Consider the following 19,870-nt stretch of genomic DNA (forward strand, 5'->3'; position numbering starts at 1 on the left):
ATGATTCTAATAGCTGAATAGATGTGATGATGGAGTGAGCAACCTTTTATTGCCCTTTTCCAGAAAGTAACAAGAAATATTTCAACCCTCAATATTTGGCTACTTAGTATCTATTGACAGTTTTCATAAAGTTTAGGGAATTATATGCTATTGCTAATTATCTGAGAACATTATTTAGGAAAAATGTTTAGTTTTTCCTGAAATTTTTCAGAATACTCAATCTCTGATTAGTTGTGCAATTTGATATTTTTCTGTCACGTGCCTTATTTGATAGCATGCATGTTACTATATAACAAGATTAATTTCATGATTCTGCATTCAGGTGGTAAATGTTTGACTGATAAGTTAACTTATCAAACTTTTAAGTCATGTTTCTATACAGGATTTCTTTCCCAAAAGGTTTCTGATTTTAGAAACAGGGATGGAGAAACTTCCAGATTCAATTTTCCACTATTACCTAATTTTCTATGTTTTGGAAACTCACATGAAAACTTGGTATAAATTGTCTGTTAAATATTTCATAAAACTCCACCATGAATCTTTCTGGAGCTGAATTCCTCTTAGTGACTCTGTTTTTTATTTAAAATTCAGTTACTTTTAAGTATGATAGAATATAGGTTATAATAACATTCATTTCTACCACAATATTTCCTGTTGTTTTTTCAACTAAATCATTGAATTTTATCTTTATTAAATAAAATGAGTGTCAAAAATTTAAATGTTTGTTTTCATCATATATTTTTTCTTTTTAATAGCCCTTTTTCCATTCCTTTACCGAATATATGACAAACTAAACATCTCCATTTTTCCAAATGATGCTATAACATTTTTTAAAAAATTTGTAGAGAAGACCAAAAAATGTCGGCTTGAAAATACCCAACAGGTAATATATGAAAAAATTCTTTCAATTCAAAGGCAATGATGTCAAACTCACACATTCTCCAGAGAAGATCTTATTGAGATATTTGATGAATTTTGTCTATTCAGTTTGAAATGTGGCTAGTCTAGAACTTGGGCAGTTATATTGGACCATAGAGATTGCCAATTGCATAACCAAGTTTTGCCTAATGCAGCCTATAAACTGGATGAGGGATATTGGCAGAAAAATAACATAGCAGAAGGATATCTGGGAGTCAGTATTGTGCCTGAGATGTCACTAGTGTTTGTCTAGTATTCTGGTGTTTGGAGCATTTCAGATAATCATATAAAACCTGGGAATTAGAGTCACAAATACCCATCAATAATTATGGGATGTGGGTTCAGAATGTGTCAAGGACATGACAAATTGACATATTCTGCATACAGAATTTCTTTCTAAACAAGTGTCTGTGACAGGATAAGGAACTATATTCAACAAGGCAAAGGCTTGTTCTCATCAACTACAGATGTGCAGAGTCAGAGAAAGCCATGAGGGAAAAAAAGGTGTTGGGCATGGCAGCATGATATTAGATGTACACATCTTGTTCTCTAAAATGTAATGATGAGTGTTTTGTTCTACTAGTGATTCTGGCAACAATAGCTATATTCTAACATTATGTAATTTATAGCCTCAACAAATTTTAAGTTCTTCATTAAATTTCAATTTTAAGCCCCCAAACACAAATCTGTCTTTGATATTTCTGTCTGATTTCAGAACCAAGTAGATTTTCTTCATCTGATGATGAACTGTGATAATTCCAAAAATGAAGATGGTTCCCATACAGGTAACCAAAGATACATTAGGATCTAAAAGATGTGTACAGAAGAAGGGGTTGGTTCTTAACATATAAAGGAGCAGTCTATTAAATTTCAGAGAAACACTGACATGTGGTGTTATATACAGCAGCATAAGGAACACTCTAAAAACACACAGTAAAGAATGCTCATATTCTGAAGATTACTGTGCCTTCTATCTATGACAGAGAATCTACCTGCATGAAATCTCAAAAATCTAGCTACCTAATGAAGACATAATTAGTTTTAAATAATAGGTTAATATCCCTAATAAAGGAGGGAAACCTCAGGGGGACTCATCCACAGATAAAAAGCTACAGGGATAATGAGGCATCTCCATGAATGAGTCCCATAAATAGCTATCCAATATCTAGATATCAGCCCTAGAAACAACTATATGCAGATAATACTGAAAGAATTCCTTAGGTTATACATTTATGATTATTCATTTGTGTGTATGTTACAATGATGCTCAAGGAATTGGAGGCTATGTATTTGCAAGTAAGTGTGGATGTGACATAGGAAGTGTAAGAGGGAATGTCATACTTAAATAGTATTATTCTTGTAGTTATCTTAAAGCCATTTGTAAGCATGATTTTTTTAGGCCAAAAGTCATTTATGATGTATGCATTTCCTAAATTAGCTAAACTGTTTATTAGCCTCATGCAGAACCATTGATTTATAAATTTATCCTGGAAATCTGCTTCCATGGCATACAGGAGGTACAATGGTTTGCATGTCATTAGTATTTGCCAATGTAAGAGACTTGGAAATTTTATTTTTTCTTTCATGGTGATCTAGTGACAGTTTTTCTCTAAGTAAGAAGGCTCTTTCTCTTTATTAATATACAACATACAGACAGAAAAATTATGAAACAGATTATGAAATTAGTAAGTAAGAGTTACATTCAAATAGACCAATCTTTTCCTATCTGGCAATTCAGAAAAAAGTATTCAATTAACTATCCTGGTGAGTTTAGATTTTGGCATCTAAACCATTTTAGATTTTAATTTTTAAATGAACTTAATAGCATCTTAAACCTAAGTATCTTCCTAAATGCTAAACAACTTAAATTTAAATCTTCATCTTTTCAAGTCTTCAACCCCATCAAAACCTGAGAAGTAATAAGATTACTTGAGTATGTAGAAAGTACAGGAATTGACAGAGACTGCTGACCTTCTGGAAGTCCACAATGTTGCCTCTATAACATTGAAACATCAATCTTTAGACTTTTGAACCAATATATTTGACAGACCTTAAGTGAAGCAGGAATTATGAAGGAATGTTTAGCAAACATTGCCTGTCTCCAGCTACCTAGTATCTATAAATTCAGGACACATATTTCATTTATGATTTAGACAAATATCTGATATGACCATGAGTTTGACTGTCTGACTATTAATTGGCATTAATTATCTTTAACAGTTTATAATATCAGATATTAAGAGAACTGAACTAAACCTTGTATTGTTAAAATGAGTTGCATGGGCATAATACCTATCCAAGGTGTGAAATATACATATATTTCATTGTAACAAAATTAATCTTATTTATATGCAGAGATTTATACCAGTGTAAACTTTAAACCTGTATCAATTAATAAAGTTATGTACAAATTTAAAAAAAACTATAACCTCATTTCTGCATCAAAATGTAAAGATCTCTACCAATGTAATATTATTTTAGTTCAAGAGTACATTCAATAATCTAATCGTATTTGTCTAATTTCATTCTGTTCAATCTCCTTACCCTTACAAAAGAAGAAAGGATAAATGTGGAAGCACATATTTATAGAGCCCTCATACTAGTGTGACACCAATTTCCAAGATAGCTCCCATGAGTGGCAATTGGATTTCCTGTGGGATCCCCATATTCCAAGGAGTGGAACTACAAGGGATTGAAGGAGAGGCTGCAGAGAGAGAGAAGCTCATTACCTGGAGAAAGTGCAAGTTATATGGGATAATATAGATGGAAAAAGAGTAGTATATTGGGAGATCTGCCCAATCTAGGCTTATAGCTTGTTTTGTTACTGATTGAGTTGAGATTTCTTTTACCAGGGAACTGGGTTGGAAACAAAGCAGCAACAACATATATTAGTTTCACTGTATCTCTCTTTAGTTTCTTTTTCAAAGATCTCTCAATTAGTGAGAGTAGAATGTTGATATCTCCCACTATTATTTCATGAGGTTCAATGTGTGTTTTGAGCTATAGTAACATTTCTTTTATGCATGTGTGTGCCCTTGAATTTGGGAAATACATGTTCAGAATTGAGACTACCTCTTGGTGGATTTTTCAGTGGAGGAATATGAAGTTTTCTTTCCCATCTCATTTGATATTTTATGGTTGAAAGTACATTTTATTTGATATTAGGGTGGCATCTCAAGCTCGTTTCTTGATATAATATTGTTATAAACATTCTTTCCAGCCCTTTATTCTGAAGTAGTGTCTGTCTTTTTCAGTGAGCTGTTTTCCTTGTATACATGAAAATGATGGATCTTGTTTAAGCATCCATTCTGTTGGCCTGTGTCTCTTTAATTGTGGAATTGAGCCCATTAATGTTGAGAGATTTTAAAGACCAATGATTGTTAGTTCATGTTATTTTTGCTGCTAGATGTGGTATTATGTGTGTATGATTCTCTTTTGGATTTTTTGTGAAATGTTCTTTTTCTTGTGTTTTCTTTGGTGTAGTTGTGTGCCTTTGTTGGAGTTTTCCTTCCACTATCCTCTGTAAGACTGGATTAGTAGAAATATATTGTTTTAATTTGGTTTAGTCATGGAATATCTTGGTTTCTCTATCTATGATGATTGAGAGATCTGGATGCCATCTTTCTATGATCTTCTGGCCTTTCGAGTCTCTGTTGATAAATCTGGTGTAATGCTGATAGGTCTGCATTTATATGTTACTTGGCCTTTTTATTCTTACACATTTTTAATATTTTTCTTTGTTCTGTGCATTTAGTTTTTGATTATTATGTGACTGTAGGATTTTCATTTCTAGTACAGCCTATTTAGTGTTATGTATGCTTCTTGTACATCTATCGCCATCTCTTTCTTTAGGTTAGAGAAGTTTTCTTTTATGATTTTGTTGAGGATGATTTCTGGCCCTTTGATCTGATTTTTCACACTTTTCTGTTACTAGTATCTGTACATTTGACCTTGTTATTGTGTCCTAAATATCATGGATGTTTTGTGTTAGGCACCATTTCCACTGTTACATTTGACTTATGTGTCAATATTTTCTATGGTATCTTCTATGCCTGAAATTCTCTCTTCTATATCTGGTAGTTGGGTGGTGATGCTTGCATCTATAGCTCCTGATCCATTTCCTAATTTGTCCATACCCATGGTTACCTCCCTTTTTGTTTTCTTAATTGTTTCTATTTCCATTTTTGTTCTTGGACTATTTTGTTTAATTCCTTCATGTGTTTCATTGTATTTTCCTATATTTCTTTTAGGGATTTACTTGATTATTTTTATGGGCTTTATTTTTTACCACCTCTTTGTCTGTGTTTTCATATAATTCTTTAAGGGAGCTTTTTCTATACTCCTTAAAGGTCTCTATTATCTTCATGAGATGAGATTTAAATCAGTATCTTACTTCTCAGGCATGTATCTGGGATTGCTGTGATAGGAGAACTGGGTTGTGATGATGCCAAATTGTATTCATTTCTGTTGTTTATGACCTTGTGTTTGCCTCTGACCATCTGCTTATCTCTGATGTCAACTGGCCTGGGTGTCTTTGACTAGAGCTGGCCTCCTTGGAGGGAGGCAAAGCTCTGTTACCTGGGTTAGAAGAGATCGATCACCTTGGAAGCAGGCAGTATTGTCTCTGGTTGGAGTGGGCTTCTTGTCTTATTATTTTGACCAGGCTGTCTCTTTCCCTGATTACTGAGAACCTCCTGCGATGCAAGCAGGCTGTGTCCCTGGTTCCTCCAGACACCCTGGAAGGTAGACAGGCTGTGTCCTTACTTGGACCTCTTGGGAAGCTCAAAGGCAGTAGCATATTAGCAGGTATCATACCTCTAATCTGACTTGGATGGGGAAGTGGATCAAAGAGAAAGTGGAGCTGTGATCTTGGTTACTGTATACCTCCTGGGAAGCATAAAGTCTATAAGATGTCGGCAGGTATGTAGCTGCTGATCTGGCCTACAGCTCACATTTTAAGTTTACCTTTGCTGCACAACTTATTGGGAATAAGCTCAAAATCCCAGTTCTTTCCTATTCTATTTTATGCAGCTTTCCAATGGATGACACATTGACATCTTGCTTATTACTATGCATAGTGTCCTATATTATTGTCCACACTTCTCTGATAAGTACAATATATATAATACATATTGATAAGTATTTTTACATTTATCCTGGTATTTGTTTACTATATATTCTCATAGAACACTGTCCTACACATGATTGATAATATTTTCTCAAAATTATAAAGAGATGTGGTATCAACTATGCCATCTTCCCAACATGATCCATTATACCTGTTATGACTGATCTTATTTTAGGTCTCTCTGATCTGGAGATTGTGGCCCAATCAATAATATTTGTTTTTGCTGGCTATGAGACAACAAGCAATGTTCTTTCCTTTATTATGTATACACTGGCCACTCACCCTGATGTCCAGAAGAAACTCCAGCATGAAATTGATGCAATTCTGCCCAATAAGGTGAGTAGATAGCATCTGAAAACCAGAATGCATCAAACATCAACAAGAAATATTTCTTCCTCACATATTTTGAAAATGATAATAAATATCATAAACATTGGTTCTTATAGAAATCAATAGTGAAAATCTAAGTGCAGAAGAGAAATGAGAGATGGAAGCCAATAGTGTTCATAGAGAAAATTAATCATTGTACTTTTTAATGATCCTCTAATATCTATTATTTCTTGCCAAAATGACATACTCTAAAAGCATGAACAAAATATCTAGTCTTTAAGTATAATCACTTAACAGTCAATGACCTTTTAAATCTGCACTTAATGTATGTAACTATTTTGCCTAAATGTATATTTATCATCATGTCCATGCCTAAATCCTGAGGTGACCAGAATTGTAAAACAGATGCTCCAAAACTAAATTTCCTGTAATTGTGATCCACAACTTTGGTACTGGGAAACCACTCTTTGTCCTTTGCAAGAGAAAACAGTGTTCTTCATCACTGAGGCATCCCTTTAGTCTCTCAGTGACCTACTAGCTGCTTTACTACTGTGAATGCTTTGGCAAGAATATTAACAATGAAAACATATCTGTTTTTACAAGCATTTTATTGTATTTTTCAACCACTTTGGAAATCAGTCTGGCGGTTCCTCAGAAAACTAGACATGACAATTCGGGAGGACCCTGCTATACCTCTCCTGGGCATATACCCAAAGGATTCCCCGGCATGCAATAAAGACACATGCTCCATTATGTTCATAGCAGCCTTATTTATAATAGCCAGAAGCTAGAAAGAACCCAGATGTATTTTTTAAAAAAATAGCCTCAGAAGATACAACTGAGGGAAATGAAATAAAGCCTATATCAGAGATCAAGGAGCAGTAAATATCTGAAGACATACAATAATCTAGAAGATATTCATTTTTCTGTTTTTAGATTGACAAGAGATTCTTCTCTCATGTTTTACATTCTTAACACAGTTTCTCCTCCATCCACTCCTCACAGCCCCACCACCTTCTGTCCTATCCTTCAGACTCTCTCTCTCTCCCTCTCCTCTCCATTTTCCTCCCTCACCTCTCTCTCTCTCTCTCTCTCTCTCTCTCTCTCTCTCTCTCTCTCTCTCTCTCTCTCTCCATCTCTCTCTCTCTCCTTCTTTCAGGAAAGATCAAGTCTCTAAGAGGTAACAACCCAATGAGACAGAACAGGATATAATAGCACAATACAAAAACCAGCCATTATAACTTACAACTTTTCTTATCAAAGGTAGGCAGTTATTCTCTACATTACTTCTTTCTCCAGTCATGTGATTAGATATGAACATGGAAATTATGGAAGCTTCCAACATAAGCTTTTCAACTTATGGTAGATCCAATGTCCCATGGAGCAATAGCAACATATCACATAAGCTGTCTTCATATCTCTACACAAAAGTGACTGCAATGGAGTGTGTGGTATCTGATCTGTGGCTGTCTAGTTATCAATGAGAAACATACAAAGCATCATCATGTCTCATACTAACCTTCTGTTCTTACTTCGTTCTCTCATGTAGCAAATACCAAGACAAAAACAGTCTATGTAGAGGAAATTACTCATTTCAGCTGGCATTTTTTGATGACAATCTATCATGGAGTAAAGAAAATGCAGGGACTCAAGACAAGAACTTGTAGGCAGGAGTGCTTGCAGCTCCACATAGCATTTCTTTTGACAAAGGCACTTACTCAAAGTCAAATAAGAACATCAGGGACCATGAAGGATGCTAACTACTATCTGACCTACTCACTGAGCTATCGTGATATAGCTATTTTCGTATACCCCAATATAAACTTCTCATGAAATAATGCTACCCACAGTTGCCTAGACACAGCCACATCAATCAATACAATCAGGAAAACAAAATTCTAAGACATACCCGCAAACCTATCTAATCTACTAATCCTTAATCTCTCAGTTAAGACATCCTTTTCAGACAACTCTAGGCTGTGAGATGTTGAAAGGTAAAGAATTGTTTTAACACTATATGAAGCAAGAAGAGGAAGTCTGTTTCAGCAACTCTGCATGGAGTTGAATGGAACTTTCAGTAGAATATAAATTTTACAGTCACTTATTGCCCACTTTTATCTTATTTTACCAAGAAGAGTTTCAAAGGAAAAGATCATACTGAACTTAATTCACTATAATGTCATATGTTATTCCTGTTTAATATGCCATTAATCTTCACACCTATAGTAATATTAAACTTAATAATAGGTTTTACACACAATGAGTTCTCATTAGAAAGGCTTGATATAGATTTTTCAAAGATAATTTGACACTGTGTGCATTAAATTTCCTTGGTCTGCATTAATGGCCTCTCTATAAAATGTTATGATTACCTTGGCAGCTGATCTATAGTGAACAAGATTGATAAAATATGATACTCATTATTATTGGAAAGAAGAGCATTATAAAGGGAAACTTATGAGTTGAAATCTAAAAAGAAGTTTATCTAATTATCTCCCATAATCATTTCACTGTGAATTTCAATGGCCCTTTAGCTGATCAAAACACAAGACTATTGTGAATATAACATATCAGTGTTCAATTCACTCATTAATCTGTGTTGATTGACGAGTTTCTAACGACTTAGAAGTGCTGTATGTATTGATATGAAAGTTAATTACAGATCTCAAATCATCAAATATCTGTTTTTCTCTTCCCAGGCACCTGCCACTTATAATGGCCTCGTAGACTTAGAATATTTGGACATGGTAATAAGTGAAACTCTGAGATTATATCCAGTTGGTGCCAGACTGTCCAGACTAAGTAAGAAAGGTGCTGAAATCAATGGTGTGTTCATTCCTCAAAATACAAAAGTAGAGGTACCTGTCTTTGTTCTTCATCGAGATCCCAAATACTGGCCAGAACCTGAGAAATTCTGTCCTGAAAGGTATGATGTCTATGTGAAGGGAAACACACTCTGAATCATAGTTCTCTAAGCACATTAATATGTCTCTTATAGTAATCATACAGATTGAAATTTTTATTATCTTAAATGTATGTTTAAATTTACATCGTTCTTACTACAAAGAGATAATTATTATTTTAAAATGCTACAAGGATTTTAGCTGAACAAAGAAATTATATTTCTAAATTGTGAAATATTTTTAGAGTCTTAAAACCTTCATACAAACTTCTTTAATACAGTGATATCATTTTACACATTTCTAAGTATGGGTAGATATTTAAAAATTAGTATAAACACATGTTTCTCCAGTTTTTATAAATACTGGTTACTTTATATAATTTATCAAAACTATTTTTGAGGCATGCTTGCATGATGTATGCATGTACGTGTGTTAGTACCTGTCAGAGAGAGCAAGCACAACTATAATGATTATGAAACTAATGTTTTATTAAAGTCACTTGTTTATGTTTCTTTGAAGTTGTCCTTTATGCTAGAAGAAATCTTTAGACACATGCCCAAATATGGGAATCATGTCTCAAATATGGGAACCCATTGAGTTACACATGTGTGCATTTAAAAGTTGCAGAAAGTCAGACTTTCAGTAGTTTGAGCAGTTTCACTGAGGATAAATGTGAATGCACCTGCTCCTAGTGTTGTCCCTGTCTGCTTCCTGAAGATGGCTCCTCCACAGTCATTTAGTGAGTGATTCCTCCAAATGCAAGTAATCTATTCCTTAGAGAGTTGATATGATCTTTCTTTTATTGAATATTTTATTTAGTATGTGCACATTTTCTGAGATCTTCTTTGATTTCTTTTTTGAGATACTTGCAATTATTGATATACAGCTATTTCACTTGTTTGGTTAGATTTACTCCAAGATAATTTATATTATATTTGGCTGTTGTGGAGGAAGTGGTTTCCCTAATTTCTTTCTCAGCTTGTTTATCGTTTGTATAAAGAAGGCTACTGATAAATTTAAGTTACTTTCATATCCAGCCATTTTGCTGCAGTTGTTTATCAGCTGGAGAATTTCTCTGGTAGAAGTTTTGGTATCGCTTATATGTACTATTTGTAAATAGTGACACCTTCATTTCTTCTTTGCCAATCTGTATCCGCTTGCTCTCTTTTCGTTGTCTTATTGGTCTAGATATGAGGAGAGTGAACATCCTTGTCTTGTTCCCGATTTTAGTGGTATTGCATCAAGTATGTCTCCATTTAATTTGATATTGGCTGTTGATTTGCAGTAAATTGTTTTTATTTTGTTTTTGTCTGGGCCTTGAATTCCTGATCTCTCCAATACTTTCAACATGAAGAGGTATTGTATTTTCTCAAATGTTCTTTCTGAATCTAAGAAGAGGATCATGTAACTTTTTCTTAAAGTTTGTTTATAAAGTGGATTACATTAATGGATTTTTGTATATTAAATGAAATTGCATCTCTGGGATGAAGCCTACTTGTTGTAGTGAATGATGGTTTTGATGTGTTTTTGGATTTCAATTTGCAGCAGTTTCATTCTGTATTTTTGCATCTATATTCATAAGCAGGCTTGGTTTGAAATCCTCTTTTGTTCCTTGTGTGGTTTAGGTGTGAGAGTAATTGTGGCTTCATAGAACAAGTTAGGTAGTGTTCTTCTCTTTCTATCTTATTGAATATTTGGAGGAAAATTGGTATCAGTTCTTCTTGAGGATCTGTTAGAATTCTGTACTAAATCCATCTGGCTCTGGACTTGTTTTGGTTGTGAGGTTTTTAATGATTTCTTCTATTTTCTTAGGGAATATGGGCCTGTTTAGATAGTTTACCTGCTCTTGATTTTTCTTTGGCATGTGGAATCTGTCTAGAAAACTATGTGTTTGATCTAGATTTTCCCCTTTTCTTGAGTATAGGCTTTTGTAGTAGGATCTGATGATTTTTTTGAATTTCCTCAGTTTCTATTGTTATGGCTCCCTTTTCATTTCTGATTTTGTTTACTTGGTTACTGCGTCTGGGCCCTTTTAGTTAGTTTGGCTAGGGGTTTATCTATCTTGTTGATTCTCTCAAAAAAACAGTTTCTGGTTTTGTTGATTCTTTGAATTTTTTCTTTGTTTATTTTTGGTTCATTTTAGTCCTGTGGTTGACTATTTCCTGCCTTCTACTCCTCTTGGATGAGTTTGTTTCATTTAGTTCTAGTGTCCTCAGGTTTGTTGTTCTTAGTGTTACATCTCTCCAGCTATTTCACCAGCACACTTAATGCAATGAATTTCCTCTTAACAGTGCTTGCATTGTGGCTGGGCAGTGGTGGCACACGCCTTAATCCCAGCACTTGGAAGGCAGAGGCAGGTGGATTTCTGAGTTCAAGGCCAGTCTGGGTGTTTAAGTCTCCCACCTCTATTGTTTGTGGTTCAGTGTCTGTTTTGAGATATAGTAAAGTTTTTTTTAATTTATTGATATATTTATTTACATTTCAAATGATTTCCCCTTTTCTGGACCCCCACTCCGCGAAAGTCCCATCAGTCCCTTCCCTCCCCCTGTTTTCCCACTCAACCCTTCCCACTTCCCTGTTCTGATTTTGCTCTATACTGCTTCACTGAGTCTTTTCAGAACAAGGGGCCACTCCTCCGTTCTTCTTATACCTCATTTGATGTGTGGATTATGTTTTGAGAAAAGTTTTTTTTTTTTTTTTTTTTTTTTTTTTTTTAATAAATGTGGATGCACTTGCATTTGGGGCATAAATTTCAGAATTGAGAATTTCTTTTGTGGATTTTCCCCTTGATGAATATGAAGTGTCCTTCTTCATCACACTTTATAACTTTTGGTTGAAAGTCTATTTTCTTGGATATTAGGATGGCGAACCAGGATTTTCCTTGGGACCATTTACCAGTATTTTACAATGAGATACTGTCTGTCTTTGTTATTGAGATTTATTTATTTTATGCATCAAAATTCTGGATCCTGTTTGTGTATCCAGTCTGTTAGCTTATGTCTTTTTATAGGTGAGTTGAGTTCATCAATATTGATAAATATTAAAGACAGAATATTATTAGTTCCTGTTATGAATTTTTTGTACATGGCATTATGGGCATGTGGTTTCCTCCTTTGTCTTTGTTGTAAGATGATTAATACCTTGTCATTTTGATAAAAGTAGCTTCCTTGTGTTGGAGTTTTCCTTCTGGGATCCTATATAGGGCTGGATTGGTAGATAAACTGTTTATGGTCCTGCACTTGTCTTTTGCTATTTGGATATCCGTTGTGATTGTTGGTTTCAGTGACTGTCTAGAGTCTGCTTCTTTTGTTTCTGGGTTGCTTCAGTTCTCCTAGTAGGCCTGCAGCATTGGCTGTAACAAACCACCTGTGGGACCTTCCAACTGCAAACTTTTCACAGGGCAGAGAAACTGCTGATCTGTTGTCCTGGCTGCAGTAGATTTTCTGGGAGGCCTTCAGGCTCTTGGGTCTTCACTGAAGCAGTCAAGCTACTGTCCAACTACTCTGAGTTCAGCAGATCCTCAACTGTTCTGCATCCAGTGGATTCTCAACTGCTCTGGGGGCAGTGGATCCTCTTCTATTCTGAGTGCAGCAGGTCCTCAAATCCTCTGAGTATAGCTGGTCCTTTCAGATAGGTTAGGATATGATTTCTTCAGTGGAACACCCCAGCTAACACTCTGTCACACAGGAAAGGAACAGGCAAAAGGGGCAAAGTGGATGGGAGGGAGATTTTGAGATTTTAATTTAGGTATAACATTTGTTCTTATACTTCTCCCACCCAAAAGTTATTGTACATCTCTGCCCATACTTTTTCAAGTTGAAGGTATCTTTTTGTTGTAATTGTTATTGCTTGTATATAAGTGTATGGCTATACATATATTCATGAAAGTAATCTGCTTAGTCCACATAATACTACTTATGTGAAATATATTTTTAAGATAGTAGTAGTTGAATCAGGATTCAAATAATTTAGATGAATAGTGTTCTCTCATTTTTCATAAAGATTTTGATGCCTAAGTCTTCTAATATTAGTCCTCCCTCTAGATAAGGCAGTTTAAATATAGTACACATTGGAAGACTAAAATAGAGTTGACAGATTTCAGTTTCCTGTGTAGGTGAAATTTATATACCCAACAATCTCACCTTCTGTAGCTAAATGACTTCAAACTGATGTCATTTATTGTACACATTGATGCCCTTTGAACCCAATATTATATATTCTGTGAACATCACTGACTACTAGCCCAGAGAGTGAAGAATGCAAAAGTTAAAAAGAAAAGATTAAGGTTATGGTTATAACCCAACATATAATATAAAAAGTCTACAGCAGTGTTCTAATATTTCTCATGTTTGTTTATAATCTTCCTTAATGAGATTCACCAAATTCATCTTGCACATACATTCCAACACAACCTCCATCTGACTCCAATGTATTCTGTAAAATATTACTAAGGAATTATTTCACAATCTTTCATGATGTTTAAAAACTCTCAGAGAACAGATGGTTATTAGGCTTCCTGAGCATTTCCAGAATCTGCATATATATTTATATAATCACATGAGAAATTAAATTTTTAAATGTTTTTCTTTTTCTTTTATTCTTTAATGTTTTTACAGTCCAGTCTTCATCTTATTCCTGGTCTTCCCCCTGATTGTTCCCCATCCCATTCCTCCTCCCCTCCATCTCCAAGAGAATACCCCCACTCCACTGAATTTCACCCTGCCAGGCCTCTCCACTCCCTGGGATCTCAAGTATCTTAAAGGTTAGGCGTATCTCCTCTCATGGAGGCCAGACCAATCAGTCCTTTGGTGTATATGTGACAGGGGCCTCATATAAGTTGCTGTAAGCTGTCTGGATGTTGGCTTAGTGTCTGAGAGATCTCAGGGTCTAGGTCAGTTGAGACTGATGATTTAAATGGTACATAGGACATTACTTTTAGTAGTCTTTCTCCTAATGGAACAGATAGAGACAAAAGTCATTGATAAGAGATTTGAAAAGCAGTGTGTTGCCAGTCCAGCTTCACTTCTTCCTCTGGGGCTTCCAGACACCAGCTGTACACTATGCTGCAAGGAGGGAACAAAGCTAATCTATATAAGTACATCCGAAGGATTCTGGTGTGGCAGTTATTGCAGAGAGAAACAGGCTTCTCCCAAGTTTTCAGTAAGGAGTAATAAGTGTTATGTAAACCGTTGTACTATGTAGCATGTAGGGGTTTTCATAGTGAGTGTACACTATTTTTTAATTTATTGAATATCATCTTCATTTACATTGCCACTAGTAAAACCTTTCATGATTTTCCTCCTCTCCCCCACACACCCAACCCCTCCTCCCACCCCCTGCCTCCATGTATATGCCCTTCCACCCGACCCACTTCCTCCCTAGCCCCCCTCAATTTCCCTTTGTTGTGGCATCTATTGAACCTTCACCTGACCAATGACCACTCCTCCCACTGACGCTCAGCATTCCTCTGCCACATTTTTGGCTGGAACATGTGAATCCCTTGGTTGATGGTTTAGTCCCTGGGAGTCTGAGGCATCTGAGTCACTGAAATCATTGTTCTTCCCTTGGGGCTGTAAACCCCCTCTGCTCCTCCTGACCACCCTCCAGTTCCTCCATTGGGAACCCCATGCCAAGTCCAATGGTTGGCTGCTAGCATCTGCCTCTGTATTTGTAAGGCTCTGGCAGAGCCCCTCTGGAGACAACCATGGCATGCTCCTTTTGGAATATACTTCTTTTCGTTGGGTTTTGGTGACTGTTTATGGGATGAATTCCCCGGTAGGTCAGTCTCTGGGTGGCCTTTACTTCAGTCTGCATCCTTATTTATAATAGCCAGAAGCTTGAAAGAAACCAGATGTCCTTCAACAGAGGAATGGATACAGAAACTGTGGCATATATACACAATGGAATACTATTCAGCTATTACAAACAATGAATTAATGAAATTCTTAGGCAAATGGATGGAACTAGAAAGTGTCATCCTGAGCAAGATAACACAATCCCAAAAGAAAGCACATTATATGCACTCATAAGCAGATCTTAGCCCGAAAGCTCAAAATAAACAATTTACAATTCACCCAGCACAGGAGGCTCAAGAAGAAGGAGGACTTAAGTGAGGGTGCTTTGGTACCTCTGAGAATGGGAACAAAATACTCACAGGAGTAATAAGGGAGACAAAGTGAGTGTACATTATTAGTTGTAGCTGAGATGCTAGGAATGCTTCAGTTTCATGAAGAGGAATTCCAGGTGATTTCTGGACTTGACCTTATGGGGAGGAAAGAGGTTAAACCTGGAAGTGACCACCAGGCTCTGTCTCTATCCCAAAGGTTTTGGAGGTGGGGAACAGAAAGCTATGTTTACTAGCACATGCAGGCCCAGAGACATAGATGGAAAAATCCTTACTCCTGTTTGTCTCAGGATGAGCTTGACAGGGATTGGATATGCCTCAGCATCACCCTTGCCCTAGGCCACATCCCCCATCACACAGCTCACGTCTTTCATAATGTGTGTCCTTGCAAACTAATTCACTTGATGACTCTTGAAGGAAGGAAAGAAAAATCAGATTTTAAAGTATCTTAATGAGGCAAAAGGAGTCCTAAAATGAAAGGGATAATGAAGAAAATGAAGCAGATTAGAATGAGTAGAACAAAGCAAAGATAGGAAGGCAAGAAAGGAGCTTGAGGAAACTAGAGGATACAATACAAACAATTCATTCATAACATATATCTTCTCCTTTGTTCCCAATGAGTGAATCCCCAACTCAGACCTCAGGACAGTTCCTTTTTCACTTACTTGTATTTTGTAATGTTTAGACATTGGGAACCTAGACTTCTTTAATATTTTAATGACTTTAATGTTTAAGGACACATTTGATTTCAGTGAGCGTCCACTACACATCATCTTTAATTCTGGAAGTTTCCTTCTTGTAAAGCTGTACAAAGAACCTTAACCTTCCAAATCTCATAATAAATCAACTCCACCACTATTAGAATAGTGAAAAACCGGAATTCCTATGTATGATTCTGTCTGGCGGCTATAATTGAAACCCACAAATATATCACTCATGTGTTCTTATTTCCTTATTTATGTTCTTGCTCAATTTTGGCACCAGATTCAGCAAGGAGAATAAGGACAGAATCAATCCTTATGTATACATGCCTTTTGGAAATGGTCCGAGAAATTGCATTGGCATGCGGTTTGCTCTCATTAACATGAAGCTTGCTGTTGTCAAAATCTTGCAGAACTTTTCTGTACAGACTTGTGAGAAAACAGAGGTGAGGCAAAATGTATTCTTTTTGATATTGTTTTGTAAATGGTACAAAGAATCTTTAACTACCAAATCTCATAATAAATCAACTCGACCACTATTAGAAGAGTGAATACCCTGAATTCTTATGTATGATTCTGTCTGGGGGCTATTAATGAAACCCACAAATATATCGATTTTGTGTACTGTTTATCACATACATTTTCATAACTTAGGGTTATGTATCCCATAGATACATAGATAGTTAGATAGATGTACATATGTACATATATACATATATACACATATACACATATAAACATATATACACTTATACATATATACACATATACATATATACATATATACATGGGTACATACATATATACATATACATATATACATATATATGTACACATGTATACATACATTTATGCATGTATATATATATACATATATACATATATACATGCATATATATGCATACATATATACATATATGCATGCATACATATATACATACACACATGTATATTCATACATACATGCATACATACATAATACATACAAACATAAATACATGCATATATACATGTATACAAATATACATACATACATGTATTCATCTATACACATACATACATGCATAATGTATACATGCATACATGCATATATATACACCTGTATACATGTGTATATGTATACATTTATACATATATACATGTATACATATATATACATTTATACATTTATACATTTATACATATATACATATATACATATACCTATTTATCTTTAATTAAATGTTCTCTGTTTAAGATGTATTTAAAGTCATGTGCGAGCTCTAGGGCTCTTCATTTTGGGGGCAGTTATTCTGTGTCTAAGTGTAAGTTGTAAGATCATGTAGAGTTAATGAAAATATCCCTTATATGGTTATAAAAATATCATTGAATGTAGATGATTTTTTCCCTCATTACAAGTATATTTGTATTTTACACTGAAATTGGCTTTGTTAGAACATTTTCATTCTTGTGTACACTATATATGTTACCAATTCTTTTCTGTTTTTCATAAAACCTATCTCAACTATAGCCTCAACTCCCTCCTCTCTTCTCAGGCCCCTCTCCTGCTTCCCTCTCTACCAGATCTACTGCTGCTTCATTTATCTTCATAAAAGAGTAGATCTTCCAGTGCTAGCAACAAAACACATCATAAAAGAATGCAATAGAATATACATAAACAGTTCTTGATGGGATAACTCAGTATGAGGAAATGGATCGCCCAAGAAGGCAAAAGACTCATACACACACACATACACACACACAATCCTATTGTTAGAAGTCACACAAAAACTCCAATCTATACATGCACAGCATATATATAGACAGAGGGCCACTGCAGTCTCTGTGAGCTCCCATGAGCCCTGCTTTGTTCTGTGGACCATGTTCTCCTGACATCCTTGACCTGTATGACTCTTACAGATATGGAAGAGATTTTTAAAGTGTGTATCAGTTTAACAATTTTTAAAAGTATATGTGTGTATCTGCCTATGATTCCTGAAAGGCACTGTCTCCTTGAAGTAAGTCATCTGGTCTTACAAATCCTCAACCCCATTCTGTATAAACTTTAAAAGCAAGTTGTCACATTCACAAACATGTTTGAAATGTCTCATATGAAGAACTTAAGAATATATTGTAATAAACTTAATAGAAAAATGCCCAGCAAGTTTAATTTCATGAGTTTTGTAACACATATGTCTCAAAATATTTCTGATGTAGAACCCGCTGTCCCACAAACCAACAAGAATATAATTTTAAAATTAATCAAAATAACTGTACATTTTCTTTTAGCAACATCTTGCAATTTCAAAATAGATAGAGGGGACTAATACCTTAAAAGTTCCCAATGTCCACCCTGTATTATGAGCACAATTGTGTCAGATTGGAAGGTAAACATACTGTTTGGAAGTCAGAGTATGACAACAGTGCTCACTATGAACAAACCCTACTCATGGTTGTCTTTCCAATTTACTAAATAGAAATTAACTTTATATCACATTTTTAAAAATGTATACTTTGTACCCTAAGATGTGCTTTACGAAGTTCAAATTTCTAGAATTACTTTAAAATTTAGATCAAATAAAATGATACACTGCTACAATTTTGTCCTAGGCCAATTAAAAGATAAGTATTCAATATGTATGTTAAAGTATAAATAGACTGAATCATAGTTTCATATTCTACATGAGCAATTGAAGATATTCAATATTAAAGTGATATTTAATCACTTATATGTATTTTCTGAAAACAGGAAGAAGTCTGTGTTGATCACCAGGTTTTGACAATATTATGTACCTCAGTAAGCCTTAACTTCTTCTTCTTCCTCCCTCTTACTTCTGAATATCGGGATCACAGCCATGCAGCAACATAGAAGAAGCCATTATTGTTATTAATATATTGTCTCTAACAAACTGTAAAATTTGATAATTCTTTTAACTTACCAATGTGTTTATTCAATTATTTCAGATTCCCCTGAAATTAGGTAAGAAACTGATTCATTCTCCAGAAAAGCCTATTGTCCTGAAAGTTACATCAAGAGATGGAACCATAAATGAAGGATGATTTTGTTCTCAAGTTCTGCTATGTTCTTTAAAGAATGAATGGCAAATACCTGAGATTTTAACTTACCCTAGAAGAAAATCTAAATCACTATGACTTTATTCTTCTGCACTTTATTAGTTGAATGTTCAGTGTTCAATTAGTTTTAATTGTCTTGATACAGTCTTGATTATTATATGTGAAAGGAAAATTATTGTTCAGTAATGTACATGTGATCTCATATCAAAAATCCACTTTTCCAGTGATAGCAAAATCACCTTTGCTTTATGTCTATAGTAATTAAAGTTTACCCAATAATACTGTCAATGTTGTTTCATTGTATAATCTTTAATTTCCCATTTATGGCTTAGCATTCTACTAGCAACTTCTTTGATTAGTACACATTTACTTACTATGGTTTGGGGGAGCTGAGTTTTCTTGCTATGTTCCTGTTTGAAGTCTAGAACTTGCTGTATATCTCAATTGGATTTAATCATGGAATCCTCCAGAGTATGCATATTAATTTCATAGATTATAGGCATGTAGCATCACTCTCAAAATGGATTATTGTTCTCTTTCTGTTTTATTCACTTTACATCCTAATCGCTGCCCCACTCCTACACCCCCTTCCAGAGTCCATAACCCTTCCCCACTCCCCTTTTTCTCTGAAAGGGACACGCTCCCTCCTCTAGTATCTCCTCACCCTGGAACATCATGTCACTGTGGGGCTAGGGCTAGGTGCTACCCCCAC

General features: G+C 35.1%; 1 protein-coding gene across 1 annotated transcript in view; it reads left to right on the forward strand.

Annotated features, from left to right (window-relative positions):
- LOC127672480 (cytochrome P450 3A13-like) overlaps positions 1–19,143 on the forward strand; it is a 77,196-nt gene extending 58,053 nt beyond the window's left edge. Inside the window, exons 8-13 of the mRNA XM_052167624.1 lie at positions 756–883; positions 1,634–1,703; positions 6,222–6,382; positions 9,076–9,302; positions 16,388–16,550; positions 19,048–19,143. Coding sequence (XP_052023584.1) covers positions 756–883; positions 1,634–1,703; positions 6,222–6,382; positions 9,076–9,302; positions 16,388–16,550; positions 19,048–19,143 — 845 coding nt within the window. The remainder of the gene's footprint in view (positions 1–755; positions 884–1,633; positions 1,704–6,221; positions 6,383–9,075; positions 9,303–16,387; positions 16,551–19,047) is intronic.
- Positions 19,144–19,870: the final 727 nt, after the last annotated feature.

The sequence above is a fragment of the Apodemus sylvaticus genome, chromosome 22 (genome assembly GCF_947179515.1).
Source record: "Apodemus sylvaticus chromosome 22, mApoSyl1.1, whole genome shotgun sequence".
NCBI lineage: Eukaryota > Metazoa > Chordata > Mammalia > Rodentia > Muridae > Apodemus > Apodemus sylvaticus.